Genomic DNA, 16,619 nt, shown 5'->3' with positions numbered 1-16,619 from the left:
TATGCATACATACGCTGTCTAAAAAACGATTTATATAATGTTTATTGCAACGCGAAATATCTACAAGCTATCTTAACCTATAAATCAGCAAGTCGGATAGCGTCATGATTTTGCGTCGTTATGTGAAGTGCCAAAAGAGTTAATGTTATTTTTATAATTAATTGATGATATTTGTCAAATTAGTTACCTGAAATAAATGATTCTGGTTTCCTGACATGCTAAATTTTTCTTGCTTTTTCCACAACACTTGTTTACCGCATCTTTTCGCGCATTTTCAAGGAAACAAAGATTGACAGCATCATCGACTCTCGATCATATCCCGAGTGATTCCGACATAGTTCGGACCGATGCCACGTCGGAGTTGTGTGTTTTACGGAGGTCAATGCTCCATAACGATACTATGTCTAGCAGGTGTCTAGACAGTAGGACAAAAATAGCTTATCCGCATTCCGCGTGCTGCGTGTTTCCGCGTACCGCGTCTATTTTTAGGTGATGCGCCTGCCGGATTTTTAAAACGCTATAACTCAGTGAAAAATTGACGTAGCGACATGCGACAAACGCCGATCTTCTCAGTTTTGCACGCTGCAAATGCTTATGCATACTGCACAAGCTCTTATCATGACACGCATATAAATTAATATTAATATATTTAAAAAAATAAAAAATAAGTCATATACGATACTAAAATGTGGTTAAAAGCTTAATAATAAACCTAAATTCAATATTAATAAATCTAAAAAAAATTAAATTGAGTCATAGATAATGCTTTCACATAGAATGTCGTTAAAAACAGTAATGTCATTAACAATTGTTATTTGTTACATAATAATTGAGACGAACAAAAGGAATCCACATCTATCGTTTCAGTAAATAACAGCTGCATTTATTTTGTAACACAAAGAAAATTAAGACTGTAACTAATTAATTCAATTTATTATTTGTTGTTTAATAAATATAATTTTTTTGTTTATAGTAATTTTAGAACACGTGTTCTAATTCACACGGAGAAAATTTTATCATATATTTATATATTTATTAATTTTATATAAAAAATTACGGCAGTAGCCGCGGAGCATAAGAAGAATTATAAAATTATTTAAATACTATGGCCATTGTATAAAAAACAGTAAAAATTTTTGTAATTTTTTCATGATCTGCGGCTCTTGTCGTACACAGTAACTATTGGTCTAAAATTTTCTCCGCATATACACAAATTAAAAGTAAGTATAAGAAAATAAGGCAAGTATAGATGATTAAATAAAGACAATCAAAGATTCTTTGCTCGAGTATTTGAACTTGAATAAACTAAAATAAAATCTCATGATACCACAAAGTACAATGCTAATAATGCGATATAATAATCTCATTTTTTTTTCAATTGAAGGAGATGAATTGATAATACAAACAGAAATAGTTGTCGGAAAATACTGTAAATAAGTAAGTTAAAAATATCAATTATATTCAAAGTAGATAATATCTGTTTGCACAAAAAAAATATAACGGCAATGCATAAAGCTAATTACAGAGTTACCAAAAATTAGTATTTAACATTTTTTAATTAAGGTTGTTAGAAATAAGAGAAAAAGAAACGTGAAAGAAATTTTTCACAGATTTTATTGTTATCTCATATTTTAACATTGATAAGAAATAATCAGTTGCTTAAATATAAAATCTACATTTTAAATAACTAATCCACTGGTTACATTTTCAGTTTCTGCAAACGCTAATACATTGTATAGTATCTCTAGGGAACAAATTATGAAAATTTGTTGTCGAGGACTCCAAATTCGGCGCAAAAAAATTGAAGATAGATAAAAGCGAAAACGCACTTATAAATATAATAATATTTATGTATTTATTATTTTTCATCATTTCCCGTCACCATATAGCATTAAACACTGTATAACGTTTGCGAAGTGATGAAGCATTTATTCTACTTTGTTTGCGTGATCATTGGTCCAGTTCCGGTTCTTTTCTTCCTCTGCCATACTTCGTTCTCGATGCTTGAATAAATTGAACAATTGTTAATTATTGATATAATTTACGATGTTCTTACAAACAAATCATATAAAAACATTTAGAAAAATATGTCTTTTTCTAATCATTGTTATAAAATATAAAGATATTTTATGTACTTTAAATTGTAATATTCTAAAAAAAAGAAATAAAATTGTTACAATTAAAAAAAAGCATTTTGATTTCATATAATAAAATATAATGAAAAAATGATGTTCTATGAAACTCACTCATCGCCATTCTGTGAATATCCAGCTAGTGTTCGCCATAGCTCCTTTGGACCTTCAATCGCCAATGGAAAATTTTGCCAGGACCATTCTTCTACTATCAATAAAAAATACACATTGAAGGATTATTTTTTTGTGACAATATATAAAATATGTAAAAAAACATATCAACGAATCTAACCTTTTGGATGTTCTATGCGCCTTTTAGTTATACCGGAGTAAGATTCCTGATCGTGCAGAGGATTGGTTGACTTGAAATACACAAATTAGGCATTATTCAGTATAATTACTGACAATGAGTCTTCAAGTATGCTAACTGAAAAAAATTAATAATTATATAAATTCTAATAAATAAATACCTGCTGATTATTTCTGCCAATGCGAGGTATATGCTTTTCGGCTTTGTAAAAGAAATTCTCAAAGCCGCTCCGGCCTACTCGAGGTAAAGCTGGAACTTTGGCGATCTTCAAGAAAAATGCTGGCACCTCGTCCGCTTTAGCAACATCTTGACAGATTGATAACGTGACTCCAACAAGAAAAACTAGAGCAAATACGAAGAGTAACATTAAACTTAATTTTAATATAAAAATAAAAGAAAGGAATCATTAATTTTGTATCATATTTGTGAGTATTAAGCATTTTTTCCCACATAATTTGAACATAATATAAAAATTTATACAAAGATAATAACGTGAATTAGCTCACCATTAAAGAAGATAGCTCTGATTTGGCGAGTATGAGCCCTTTGCAGCATCATCTCGAGAAAGTTGTAGTACCTGCAACGAATTAAACGCAATTCAATCTTCGTAGACAATCACTTTGTCTATGGAGCAACACATCACATCAATTACGCGCCTGAAAGTCGAGCGTAACGATTATTTCGACGAGTGAATGTGTGCTAATCGACGTGGCATTCTCGATCGTAGCCAACGCGGAAGTGACTGCCATAGGATCCTGTCGAATCCTACAGGAAGGATGCGCGTCTCGCGGGCGTTCACTGAACACTGAACGATTTTTCGCGTAGCGTACGGCTTCTTCTATTACCGCGAAGAGTGGATTGGAGTGCTCAAGGATTGTGGGCGAAGGAGAATCGACCAAGAGTTTGCACATCGAGAAACCCCATCGCATTTGAATCCAACAACTGTTTGTCCTCGCGCGGAACACGCGCGAGAATATTCATCCGCGCGCCCGCGCGAGTGAAATGCGTTCTATAGAACGGTTACATCGTAGGACGTTAAGGGAAATGTTTGACGTATCGAGATACATTTGGCTATTGGATGCGAGTAAATAAAGAGTTTCCGAAATCACCAACGCGTAATCGATAACGTTTTTGATGCGGAATTGAGAGTTTTCTGTAAATATAACTTTAATCTTTTCGAAAAAATTGCGCAATATCGCAGGAAATTTAAATTTTATTTATGGGACGATTCAGAACATAGAAATAATTTTTTAAATAACTCTTATAATTAATATATAACATTGATTCTATTTTAGTTACAAATTACAAATAAAGAAGATTTATTTTCGAACAAGACATTTTCTTGAAAATAACGTATAAAGAGTACATTGTATATTCAAATATGACATTTACTGTTCTACTTCAAAATCGTAGGAAAGATATCGGTTATTCTAATTTGATGTCACAGAGAATGTGATATGGAAAAGAGATTTTTTATAATGGCAAAAATAATAAGAATATAGATAAATTTTGATTAGCGTGATAAGATGGATAATATTGCTTACCCACGACAACTTGGACGCACTAAGCTTAATTAGATCAGACTTCGCACATTTATACCGGATTAATGATTCATTAAATATTTGATTCATGTGCAGCTTGTAAATTGGCTTGTATTCCCCTATAGTATCGAGAATAAATTTCCTGGTCGGTTTTTCTTCAGCGGAAGATTTATCGTCCTCAATGTCCAACCATAAATTCTTTCTAATAGGATACATGTGAAAGAATATACAATATATTCTTATACCGTGCATTTTTGATATACAACATATATTTCAATTTATTGTTAAGTATAGTTAAATAGATAAATAACATTGTTATAAATAAAAATAAAATTTTATATTTTTTAGATAATATAAAAAATTTAATCTTTTGCTAAAAATAAAAATTTATTATCGCAATTCAACGCAAATAAAGCATTTATATACAAATGTAGAATGCGTTATAAGTCAATCAAGTTAAATACGCCAATATTTTTACGGTTGATTTGTATGTATGTTTTTTCGAATACAAAGAATAGAATATAACCCTCATCCAGGCAGGTGAATAAAACGTGCTTTCCATGTCAAATCGCTTTTAATCTACATTTAGCGAAATTTTTCAATATACTCTTACAATTATATAAATTATTTTAGTCAAGTATTTTGTTGAGTATATGCTGTATTTTAAATATTTGATTTTAATGGGCAATTATTTTAATAAACGTGTAATTATTAAAAGTTATACTGTAAAATTAGAGAGAACGGATATTATTTGTCGTCGATAAAAATATGCAATACAAAACAAGATGGGTGATCAGAAGAAAAGAAAGTAATTAAAAATAGTACAATTAGCTCCTGAAAATCATAATGCTTTATTCGTGACGCTTTTAATAAACATGGCTAAATCGTGGAAGCTTAATCCATTGTAATTACAATATCATTTAAATACAAATTTTTACGATTAGGTATGGCATAATGCAATAACAGTGACTGATAGAGGACAATATGACAAACTTCCAAGCGCATGATTACAGGAGCTTGTTTAATTACATTATTTCATGGGCCGATCAGTCGATGAAAATCGTGGAAGTCGTGAAGTCGATTCGGTCGGTTATTCATCTTCAGTTGGATTCTTGACGAGACAGCCAAGCGGTGCACGTTTCACTAGCAACTTCGCAAATAGCTGACAGAGCACGGCTGGTAACTTCGTAATCTGAAAATATCACAAATAATTGATTCGTTATTCTTTTAGGAAATAAAAAAAAAGGAAATAAAATAAAAGATACTTGTTATAAAGAAAAAAATAATTGGCGTAAAGAAATTCTATGAATTGTAATAATATTTATGTCAAGAAATATTTCTAATTAGTTTTTTATAATTTTAGAGAAAAAATTATATAGTATTTAATAGTAATTATATAGACTTATAGTAAATAAAATCTTAAACAACGATATATAAATTTAATATATTTTAGAAGAATTTTATTATACAAATGACATATAACAAAATGTTTACTTAGTATTCTAATGTAGATTTTATCTAACAAAAGAGAATGGCTTTACATTTGTAGATTTCATGATTAATTTTTATTTTACAAAATGATATTTTTTTGAAAAAATATTTAAGTTGCAGAATTCGTGCTTACCAGTTACAGTGCTGGATCGTTTACCGAATATGCTACCATTGAAGGGTGGTTTTCTAAAGGTGGCATCTACGCTGAGGGCAAGAATCACCACGATAACAGCGAGGACGAGAGCAAGGCGAGTGGAAACCATGTCGATGATTTGGACCGTTTTCTTACTGCGACTGAAACAGCAAATAAAAAATTTATTTATAATTGCAGTTTTTTATAATTATTATCACATTTTGTTTGCTGTAATAGAATAAATCATTAATGTCTTGCAATTGTATTATAATTATTCGATAAGCAATAATAAATTTCCAAAAAAGTCGCGAGAAATAAATCTGTATGAGATGAGAAAGCTTACTTGCAAACGAAGAAACTCACTTGATTCTTAGACGATAGTCGGCCACCAAATGTTACAAACGAGGCAAAAGCTGCGAGCTTTTATACTCGAGAAAACGACGCGAAGATAAATGTCTCCATCAACCGCAGTCGACCTACATTATTTGCAAGTAAAGTCACGGGTTCGTCCAACGAGATATTGATTCGTCGCAAAATATCAAAATTCATAATATCTGATGGTGACCAGCTTGCGTGTAGAAATATCACAAAACCGAGCCGCGGAATTGAGAAGTTATTGGAACAGAACATATTGTTCGCGGTGTGTAAAAATGTGAGATCCGAGATTTACATTTACATTTTCTTTTTAACATAGAATAAGAAATATTACATACACCAATAGTTAGTACAATTAAGCATATGCAAAGTTTTCACCTGAATGAGCCAGCTGTAGAGATGGATGAAACTCGACTGATGCTTCTTCCACGGCTGAGGTTGCCTTTTATAAGAGGATATCTGCGCTATGGGAATACAGTATGTGATATAAGGCTATCAAAGGATATAACATGATTGAAGACCTCTTTGATTGCCTTTTACTTCAGGGAAATAAAGATTGCTTTGATCGCGTTGGAAGAATCATATATCGAAAATGGTAACAGAATTTATCATAGCACAAAATCAATTTTTTTTAATATCCGCTTAACATTATTTTTGGTTAAACAATTGTACTGAAATGAAAGATTTTAAATAATAGATTAAAATTTTAATTATTTCATTACAAGATAATAATAACATAAAATAAATTGATTACTAATTTTCCTATTAATGTAATATTTTTAACTATGTTTAACTTTATTTATATTTTTAACATGTAACGGAATCAGAATATATAACAGATACTATAGTATTTAAATAATTAGCTAATGAATTATTTTCTTGATAATAAAATTTTGATAAGAAATTTATACAAAAAATTTATTGTCAGTTTGAACAAAATTATTCTTCTATTATTTTTAATTATTGAAAAATTTATTTTAGCATCAAATGGTATTACAGTATTTATCTGTTGTTGCTATATTATCCCTGAGTACTTGAATACTTACTGAATACTGTACTCCAAATACTTATGTTACTAACATCCGATAAAAGATTTCACTATACTCACAAGGGATGGAAAATGAGGTATTCTTATAGTGCTAAAAAGGATTTAGGTCTGACATTTTAATAATATCATATATATTATTATATTATCATTATAAAACATATTTTATTTTTGATAAATAAAAATTTGATCTAAAAAATAAATAGAATTTTTATTGCAACAAACATTTTTTTATTATCATGTGACAAAGCATAAAATATACGTTAAACTTTTGCATCATATATACATAATTTACAATTTTGACACAAATAGTATAAATATTACTAGAAAGATTATAAATTAAAAAGAGTTAAAGTGTCTCCACGAGAGACAATATATCGAAGATATTTTTCAGTGCTTTGTCTGTAAATTTTACTTATAAGAGAGATCTATGAGATCTAAATCTTATAGAATTGCGCATTTTCGTATTATCCTATCGCATATCATTTAGAGAACAAATGTTATAAACTGTACGTTTGATAAATACATAAATATGAAATTTTATATTCCGCATGTATTTCATTCGCGTTATATATAATACTTTATACGCATAATATTAATATAAATATTTATACCGTTAATATTTATATATTTAAATAGTTATATAAAGTATTATATTAATATAATTAGATAATTATATTAATATAAAATATTAAATTATTGTAGCCAAATCTTAATCACGCTCTCAACGATTGACCGACCTTTTCGAATATATTTACTATGTGTGTTAATTACGTTAAAATATTATAATACTTTCCCTAGGCACTCAATAAGTAACTTTCTGTTTAATCACTCTTCTTGTTTTCTTACAAATGCTGTCGCGCATTTGCTGTGTTAACGAATCAACGAAGAAAGTGGGTGTATTTGTCGATCAATAACCGAGAGCGCGATACGATCGATTATATCGTTCAGGCATACTAAGTTCTACGTCTTATTGTCGCGTCACAACTTTTTCTTCTTATTCGGCACGATATAAACAAATAACGTCGCCGATTACTCGCTTCACATGATTACTAGCTTTTCGTACGAAGATGATCAACGATCGACGACGTATTAATGCCAAGACTTATCACATTTAATAACTATTCGCATTTAATTATCCTACTTATGTGATATCGTTTATGTATTATTATGTACACACATACACACACACACATACACACGCACGCACACAATGTTAATTACTGCTAATGTAATAATTCGACTACAGCATGGAAGACGTGGATTTTGTTTCATCGCATATTTGCTTAATATAATCTACCATCGTAAAAAAGTTATCGTTTGCTCTAGATAAATTACATTTAGCGCGAGAATGCATGATGCATATCGTGCGCACATACAAATAGTTTATTGCATAATACACATATCACACACCGATGTCCTGTTCACACGTCGCAAGCCTTCAATAAATTTGTACAAAGCAATCAACTCTCCACCGCTCTTTGGCGGCAATTATCTATTTAAAAGTAATATATTTTTAAAAGAGAAATAAGACATAAAGACAAACAACTATTGTTTGAGTCATGTATATATAATGCAATAAAAAGATAACGTTACGATGCAATATTAATAGAAAGGTGTAACGTGATAACAATATTTCTTGACTTCTATTATTAATTTTGTTATTAATTGTTATAATAATATTTAATATGCTATAATACTAATTTTTACATATAAATAATTCAAGTAAAACGCGTTTAATTGTATATCTTTTATGACTGTGTATCGTGACTATGTTTCTTTGAAAGTATGTTATCTGAAATGCTTATACATTAGAATTGATGAAGACAAAAAAGTTTCGAAGTCGTATTTTCTCTATCGGCGAGATGCGGGCTGTGTGAACCGGATTTTGTGTAGAACTCTTAAGCCTAAAGCGATTATAGCAACATTATACATATATTAAGCAAAATCTTATCGTTTATAATTACTTTTTATTATTTATTATTATTACTAACCAAATATTTCGCATATTTCTTTACATAGATTTTAATAACACGTCAGGAATAATATTAATGCTAATAATACTTTTTTTCAGAATTTTCTGTAATATATATTTTTATTTTATTTTTATATTCTTTAACAGATATATCTCTCTAAATTAACTATACGCAAGTGATAATAAAAACATATATAAAAGATAGAAAAGTACAAATCGTGTATATAAAAAATAAAACACATGTAAAAAATGGAAAAAGAATATATATCTTTCTTATAACAAATGAAATAACTTACGTAAAATTGTAATTTGACGTGTAGTTATTTATATATCGCAATCTTTCGAATTATTAAGATTCAACAATATTTACAATTTTTTAAATTATGTCTTATAATTACTGTTCTAAGAGATAATAATTTATTAATTTATTTTGTTTGTTAGAATTACTATACATATTGTGTCGGTTTAAAAAACAATATTATTTCAAGTATCTGAGATGTCAGAAGAAAAATTATCTGGTTCGAATAATTAATATTAAAAAGAAAGCCGTAGAAATTTTTTTTTTTCAGATTTTCAGATCTGCTTTTTTCGTAAGTATTCCCGATTATTGCTAAAAGTGCTTTCAATCTAGTGGACCGCCAAAATGATTAACCTAATCTACGCGAGATATGTAAATTCATGATTACTCATGCAAATTTTCATTACTTTTTTTTAAATGTAATTTTTACTTGCTTAAAAGGTCATTACTTTTTTCAAGCTTCAATAATAAATTATTTAACACTTGTACAAGATTATTTGTCGTTTTTACCAGATCAAGCATAATTGCTTTGGTAGTAACCTCCTCTTGTTGTTTACTGTTCATCGCCTGATCGTTCATCATCTCGTGCTCGTCGTTCTGTAGCGTCCAGTCCGTCGGGATTATAGAATCCATTTTGCCATAATTTATGTTCCTCTTACTTTTTGTTTTGTCCTTTTTCGCGTTTTCTGCCTGGTTTGTCGTTTCACACCTTTTACTATCATTCATGCTATCTTCCTTATCGTTCATCGCCTGATCGTTCATCATTTCGTGCTCGTCGTTCTGTAGCGTCCAGTCCGTCGGGATTATAGAATCCATTTTGCCATAATTTATGTCCCTCTTACTTTTTGTTTTGTCCTTTTTCGCGTTTTCTGCCTGGTTTGTCGTTTCATACCTTTTACTATCATTCATGCTATCTTCCTTATCGTTCATCGCCTGATCGTTCATCATTTCGTGCTCGTCGTCCAGTAGCGCCCAGTCCGACGGGATCATAGAATCCATTTCGCCATTATCCGTGTCCCTCTCATCCCTCTCTTTGTCCTTCTTCGCGTTTTCTGCCTGGTCTGTCGTTTCACTCTTTTTACTATCATTCTTGCTATCTAACTTATCGTTCTTTGCGTTATCCTCCGCTTCATTCTTTGATTTGTTTTTCAGATTATCTTTTTTGCTATTATTCGTGTCCTCCTTAACTTTTTTATCATTCTGTGCAACGTTCTTTGCGTCGTCTTTTGTGGTGTCCTTCTTATTATTTTCTACATTGCTCTTTTCGTCGTTTGTTAATTTCTTCTTTTTATTTTCCACGTTGCTCTTTGCGTTGTTGGTTGCGTCCTCTTTATTATTTTTTACGTTGTTCTTTGCGTCGTTTGTTGCTTTCTCCTTATTATTTTCCACGTTGCTCTTTGCGTTGTCTTTCGCGTTATCCTTTTCGTTCTTGCTGTCTTTCTTATCCTTCTTGCTGTGCTTCGTGTCGCTCTTTGCGTTGTCTTTTACTTTATCTTTTCCGCTATTGCCTGTGACGTCCTTTTCAACCTTTTTATTATTTTCCACATTGTCCTTGTTTTTCTTATTAGTCTTATCGCCAAGGTCGGTATTCTTTTTATCTTTATTTTTCTTCATCTCGGTTTCCAACTCGTCTTTCAGGTTCTTGCTATATTTGTCGCTTTCCTTACTGTGCTCCAAATTTTTAACTTCGCGTACGACACGATCCTTGTCCTCCTCATCGGCTACAATTTCTTCTACCGCATCCTTATCTACAACACTATCCTCTTCTTGATCAACTGATCGAGACCTTATTATATGTAATGTCTCATTTTTGCATGTATCTATAATTTTTCCTTTGTCAGGTAATTTTAGTGTATAACCTTCGTGGTATAGCTCTTTATGGATCTCACATAAGATCATCATATCGAGAGGTGAATCGAGGATTACAGCCATGATGTCCTTCGCCAGCTCCTTCACTAGAAAGTTGAGTCTCCAGCTCTCGTGGAGACGCATGGTGTTCGGACTCAAGGGTGTCAAAGCTTCACAATAACATCCTAAATTACTGCCCAGAGACGATCTCAGTGCGAAACAGTTAACTTCCGATTCAACTGACAGCTCTTCATTGCACAATTTCAAGCAGTGGCTGGCAATTCTCCACGCCTGGTCGTCGTCGGACACTGACTGGGGGTGGCAGTTCACTTTGGCATATCGCGGATATAGGTTCTTGTCCCGCGCTCGCTCGGATTCGGTCTCCGCTCCGGGGTTGCAGAGCAGAGCGCACGCGTCGACCACGACGGGATCGGGAACGCTCCTGGCACGGCCCACCAACGCCAACAGGAACACCCAACAGAACGAAGGCGTCATCTGAAAATGATGGCTAATCAATATTCTGAAGGGGATGTGGAACTCCGCGTTCCAATGCTGGCGCGTCGGGAGGGGATCGGCGCGTACGGCCAAGGAGGAATTCCTGGAGTCTGACCGCGCTCCTGTACATTCGAGGGAGACGGAATGAGATTTCATAGCTGCTGCGTTGGATAAACAAGGATAGAACGGACAGAGCAGGCTCATTGCGGGATTCTAGATGATGTAATTAACGCTTGCCGATAAATGTATTGAATGCGTATTGAACGTGCGATTTTGGCCCTGAATTATTTTACGAATTTTCACCCGATTTGCAAAATGACTATGATAAAAATTGCATTCCGTTTTTCTAAAACTCGCGTATTGTTCTGCAAGATATTTGTTAAATAAATCGCTAAACTTGACAGTGCGTTGTGACTTACCTTAAAGATGAAAAAGTTGTTATAAGAAAATCAACAGCACTTTCCTCCGAATTATGTTCTTCTTTTCGTGGCAGTGTTTTATAAGAATAATCAGAAATTTTATAATGATCACGATGAATACGGCTCTACTTTTCTACTACAGAGAATTTCACAGCTCACATCAACGTCTCAAATACGAACTGTCTATTTTGGTACAAGGCAGACGCTTTTATAGTTCGAATGTCAAGCAGGGCTGTCCTTAACATTGATAGAACCCAACAAAAAGATATAAATTTCTCTGTTTTTTCCTGCATCACAGATATAATGCAATTTACAATTTCTAACCAGCAAGAAAAAGGAGAGAAAATAATTTTAAGCATTGTACAGTTAAAAATGAGACATTAATAAAGTAATAACGAATAATTCGCACACATAAAGAGCTTCTTTCGTATAAATCTGTATCTATATTAATCGAAAAATGAATCTGTATGTCTATTAATTTATGTAAAACAATATAAATTAATAATATTTATTTAAAAACTTAGTATTAAATGTAATATATCTCTCCGTAGCTAAATCGTTAATATTACTTTCAGAACAATAATTAATTGATTAAATATTAATTCTATTTATCTGTTTAAAGCGGTATTAATTAAAAATAATATTTTTTGAAAGATAAGTATAAGTAATTTAGAAAATTTGTTGTAATAAAATCTTAGTTTGGCATACCGATTTAGCGCCCGGCGCCCAGTTTTAAGATATCGTTCACACATCCCTAAAGTCGTCCGTTACCATCAAGCTGACTTAGCTGATCACAAATACTGTTACTTTGAACACAAGGAAAATAAATTGATGGGTCAAGAAGAAAGCAGAACAGAGCCAGACTAAATTCACTAATAATTATTCAGAAAATAATTGCAAGAATACTGTACAATTTATGTAATTAATAATTTGCCAATTAATGTTGGCAAAACTTATAAACTTTTCGATTCTCTTTAAAGAGAGTAATATATTAAACTATAAAATTGCAGAAATTATTTCAAACAGAATGCTTATTATACATCCTGGAAAATTTAATTATGAAGAAAGAGTGTTTCGGAAAAGAAATGCAACATAGTGAGAAATATTTACGCACTGACAATTACTTTTTGGCTTTAATTTTGGCATTATCTATAAAGATTTTTCATGTATTATAAATTCTCTGTAGAAAGAGAATAATAAATATTTCTGCCTTGTATATGACAGAGGTATTCTAACAGATTTTTTTGATAACAGGCAAAAAGTGTTTATACGTCGAAATGGAAATCGTTCAGAAAGGAATTTGCTTGGAAAGAAACCACAGTTCAACTAATAATTTTCTCCGCAAATTATAAAAAAGCATATTACAAATCGAGAAATAACTTCACTCTTAATTAAATGCAACATATAATAAGAGAATATATCTATTCACATTGAATTAATCATTTAAAATTAAACGAGGGACTAGTCGTTTTGTGTTATATTTTGTCAATGAAATTGATTGATTCAAATGATTACACCGAAAATATGTTTTAGAACTTTATACGATCGAATATAATTTTTCAGCATTCTTCCGTATTTTTCAGTTTGCTTGAAATCAGCTTACGAACGCTTTCTCTAACAGTATGACACGATATAATTGTATCATAAACGAATCAAGGTTGCGAAAAATAATATTTTCAAGCAGCTCATATATGTTGCTATTAATTTAATATAATAATTTAATTTAATAAAGAATAAAAAGTAGCCCGTGTAGAAAAGTATTTAACTTTTATTTAATTTTTTAATTATTATATATATTAATTACATATTTTTCTTATTTCAAATTATATAACTTATTTAAGTATATTGAAGAAAATATCAGAAAAATTCAATTCTCTACACAATTTTCATTACTTTTTTATTACCATAATTTTTTTTTTGCTTTAAATTGTGCAAGATTAATATTGCAATATATAAGATAAAATGTATTATATGATTCAAAAAAATAATTGATTTTTCATTATCTTTGTTATCTTATAATAAATCTTACAAAGATTTTCTTTTAAGGATCTTACAATTAGTTTAATTGCTTTTCTAGAAAGTGCTAAATTTCGAAACCCAGCATTCTACTTAAAATTTAACAGATGAGCGCGTAAACTGATTGAAGCTATAAATCTAAAACCACAGACGATAATGGTCTAAATGAGCGAAAATTTTATTCGACTTTTATGTGCAGTAGCAATTATATTTTATCTATGTAATTTTAATTTTTCTTTATTAATTAAATTAATTTCAGAATATTTATTTGGTAATAATGAGGACATTAAATAGATTATAAAATAAAAAATTGGATTATTCACTTTATATAAGTAGAAATATTTTTCTATTTATTAAATAAAGTATATAAATATAAGCTCGTATTAAAACAGCGAAACAAATTAACAATAAAATAATAGAGGATTTCGAGCCGACGCAAGTTGTTTACTGCTTCTTATACATTCCAACTATCGTTACGTTTAACGTGACCATTGAAGATGGTCAAATATTGATCGAAACGTCTATTTTATGTTAATGATAATAAAGAATGTATAAGAAGCAATAAACTTGCTTTGGCTTGAAATCCTTTATTGTTTGATTGTTAATTTTTCTATTTAGTCTTTAATACGAAATAAAATCTAGTACTAAAAGAAGTAGCCGATAATTAATCATTAAATAAGTACGGAAACGTATTGTTCAAAATTTAATAAGAGTATTAGAATTTATTTATTCATTCAGCATAAAACAAAATATCTCGTATATGATATTGCATTTAAAAGAAAACGGACAAACAATAAATAAGTACCGATAAGTACCGAATAAGTAGCGCGATCAATAAAATATGCCAGTAAGTTTTTAATAATAATATGCTTAGAAGCAAATTCCTCGGATGTGTTGGATAGATTGTCAATTCAATTTAAAGTTTTTCGGAAAATGAAGAACGACAAGTTGTCAGCATCTCGTGATCGGACTACCTTTCTTTGTAGAGGTGAAAGGTGGCCGGGTGGCTGCGGGATCGATGCTATCCGACCATGGTTCCATTAAATGGCGCGACCTACTCTTCTTCCTGTTACCTATGGCAATATAACTTTGATTCCCCTTTAAAACAGTCACCTTGATAGTTGCCACTAGTGGAAACTTCGTGCTAAAGCTTTTTAAATGATAATACCTTTCGCTGATACATCTTGACAGCCAATTCTACACCAAACAGTGGAATTAACCGATATAGAGTTATACAAGTACTGTTTCTCATGGTCTCAGCGATCTCAGGAATTTATAATTGTAACTATCAGATTGCATTTCAATTAATAACAACGATGATGTTATATTCAACAAAGATGGTAAGAATCAGAAAACGCGGATGTTAGAGCGCGAATTAGACTATATGTAGTGCGATCTCTTTTTAAAAGTTATTGATTCATAAAATTAAAACAATGGCAATGTTCTAGAATAAAAATGTGATAATAAATTTGATTGTCTTGCGATACGTGATATTTAATAGGGAAGAGTTGCATAGAAATGTATTCTGATACAAATTTTCCGTGTCAGTTCAATTTCCGATCATTTCATTCACTGAGCATTAACACGATGTAGTACAACTGCAGAAATAGCGAGTTCTCGTAGATCGTTACACTGGATACGACCACGTAAAGGATTTACACGCCTACGAAGCGAGAGATATATCGACCTCAATGAGAGAGGTACGTGCGCGCACTTCGGCATACTAGTTACGTTCCTGGCCCTTTCTGGGTCTCACCCTGTCCTCCACCCACGACGAAGGACGGAGGACGATATTGATTAAATTCACCGACGGCCATTTTGTCCCGGCGCCCTATTGGTCGCCGTCCATTTTGTCCTTTCCACCCCTTCTGGTGATGTAACCGTAATCGTTTCTTCCTCTTCCAATATCGCCGTCTCTATTTACCTACCTGTTCGCGTTCTTCGCCCCCGACCCACCCCAGTCGGCGGAAGACGACGCAGGCGTCACGACATTCTCCGCGGAAGAAATCGGACCATCAGCAATTAGATTCTTCTATGGTAGCTCATTGCGCATCCTAATGAGCGTTCCGTTTATGTTCCAGATGTACTTTTACGACATGGACCGGTAGTTTGATATTTCAACAGCGTTCGTTGATTGGTAAATTAATAATGCTGCGGTCATATTATTCTAAATTTATTCTACAGTAAGAATTGTGAAAGAAGCGTTCGTTCATTGATTTCGAACGTGGTGTGATAATTCTTAATTAGTCTCAGGGATAATTAATCAGTCTCTACAAGATTTACGTTTTCTTTATTGCTTAGAACAAATTGTGCAATTATTAAAAAGATTAGAGTGATACGTTCAACTTTAATTTTAATAAATCCTATATTATCTAATAATAATAATTTTTATCTTTGATAATGATACTTAAAAAAAAAAAATTTTCATTATTTCATATGTGACACTGCAAAAACGAGTTTAGAGTACAACTTTACTTTGAGCTGAAATTTTAATTTTATATTAAGTTGGTAACTATTGGTTCTGTGCCGAAAGCCTTCAGG

The 16,619-nt window shown here is 31.4% G+C and overlaps 4 protein-coding genes across 8 annotated transcripts in view; all 4 read right to left on the bottom strand.

The window, feature by feature from the left end:
• The window catches only part of Dll (Distal-less), a 141,409-nt gene extending 141,118 nt beyond the window's left edge, over positions 1 to 291 (bottom strand). Inside the window, exon 1 of one of the 2 annotated variants that reach the window (XM_067351823.1) lies at positions 188 to 291. The gene's annotated coding sequence lies outside the window, so the exon portion shown is untranslated. The remainder of the gene's footprint in view (positions 1 to 187) is intronic. The other variant, XM_067351822.1, reaches the window with a different exon arrangement.
• A 1,307-nt stretch (positions 292 to 1,598) lies between these two features.
• On the bottom strand, positions 1,599 to 4,360 carry ETH (Ecdysis triggering hormone). 3 transcript variants are annotated; one of them, XM_067351828.1, is made up of 6 exons: positions 3,987 to 4,360; positions 2,949 to 3,019; positions 2,603 to 2,784; positions 2,425 to 2,494; positions 2,247 to 2,340; positions 1,599 to 2,003 (listed from the first exon to the last, which is right to left on the bottom strand). In XM_067351828.1, the coding sequence occupies exons 2-6, from the start codon at positions 2,998 to 3,000 to the stop codon at positions 1,934 to 1,936; spliced, it is 468 nt and encodes a 155-aa protein (XP_067207929.1). In that variant the 5' UTR covers positions 3,001 to 3,019; positions 3,987 to 4,360; the 3' UTR covers positions 1,599 to 1,933. The 3 variants fall into 3 exon arrangements, with proteins under 3 accessions (XP_067207929.1, XP_067207930.1, XP_012229459.1); XM_067351829.1 differs by lacking the exon at positions 3,987 to 4,360 and adding an exon at positions 3,099 to 3,285 and having other exon boundaries at positions 2,247 to 2,337; XM_012374036.2 differs by lacking the exon at positions 3,987 to 4,360 and adding an exon at positions 3,099 to 3,284.
• A 455-nt stretch (positions 4,361 to 4,815) lies between these two features.
• Positions 4,816 to 6,506, bottom strand: SIFa (SIFamide). Of its 2 annotated transcripts, none has more exons than XM_012374031.2 (3): positions 6,361 to 6,506; positions 5,608 to 5,768; positions 4,816 to 5,175 (listed from the first exon to the last, which is right to left on the bottom strand). In XM_012374031.2, exons 2-3 carry the CDS (start codon positions 5,735 to 5,737, stop codon positions 5,084 to 5,086), a joined length of 222 nt encoding a protein of 73 aa, XP_012229454.1. In that variant the 5' UTR covers positions 5,738 to 5,768; positions 6,361 to 6,506; the 3' UTR covers positions 4,816 to 5,083. The 2 variants fall into 2 exon arrangements, with proteins under 2 accessions (XP_012229454.1, XP_012229455.1); XM_012374032.2 differs by lacking the exon at positions 6,361 to 6,506 and adding an exon at positions 5,971 to 6,108.
• Positions 6,507 to 7,235: 729 nt separating this feature from the next.
• On the bottom strand, positions 7,236 to 12,253 carry LOC105676597 (cylicin-2). The gene is made up of 2 exons (XM_012374627.2): positions 12,063 to 12,253; positions 7,236 to 11,643 (listed from the first exon to the last, which is right to left on the bottom strand). The coding sequence occupies exon 2, from the start codon at positions 11,641 to 11,643 to the stop codon at positions 9,727 to 9,729; it is 1,917 nt and encodes a 638-aa protein (XP_012230050.2). The 5' UTR covers positions 12,063 to 12,253; the 3' UTR covers positions 7,236 to 9,726.
• Positions 12,254 to 16,619: the final 4,366 nt, after the last annotated feature.

This window comes from Linepithema humile, chromosome 3, assembly GCF_040581485.1.
Source record: "Linepithema humile isolate Giens D197 chromosome 3, Lhum_UNIL_v1.0, whole genome shotgun sequence".
Lineage (NCBI taxonomy): Eukaryota > Metazoa > Arthropoda > Insecta > Hymenoptera > Formicidae > Linepithema > Linepithema humile.
Note: the sequence above shows the minus strand (reverse complement) of the source record. Positions and strands in the feature narration are given on the sequence as shown.

What these genes read in the sequence shown, in the direction of transcription:
- ETH (XM_067351828.1), bottom strand. Translation starts at nt 3,000, where the DNA reads ATGATGCTGCAAAGGGCTCATACTCGCCAAATCAGAGCTATCTTCTTT. An exon ending in CAGAGCTATCTTCTTTAATG is followed by an intron (nt 2,785 to 2,948) that starts GTGAGCTAATTC and finishes TATTTGCTCTAG; the next exon opens with TTTTTCTTGTTGGAGTCACG. An exon ending in GCGCATAGAACATCCAAAAG is followed by an intron (nt 2,341 to 2,424) that starts GTTAGATTCGTT and finishes TTTTATTGATAG; the next exon opens with TAGAAGAATGGTCCTGGCAA.
- SIFa (XM_012374031.2), bottom strand. Translation starts at nt 5,737, where the DNA reads ATGGTTTCCACTCGCCTTGCTCTCGTCCTCGCTGTTATCGTGGTGATT. An exon ending in ACGATCCAGCACTGTAACTG is followed by an intron (nt 5,176 to 5,607) that starts GTAAGCACGAAT and finishes TGATATTTTCAG; the next exon opens with ATTACGAAGTTACCAGCCGT.
- LOC105676597 (XM_012374627.2), bottom strand. Translation starts at nt 11,643, where the DNA reads ATGACGCCTTCGTTCTGTTGGGTGTTCCTGTTGGCGTTGGTGGGCCGT.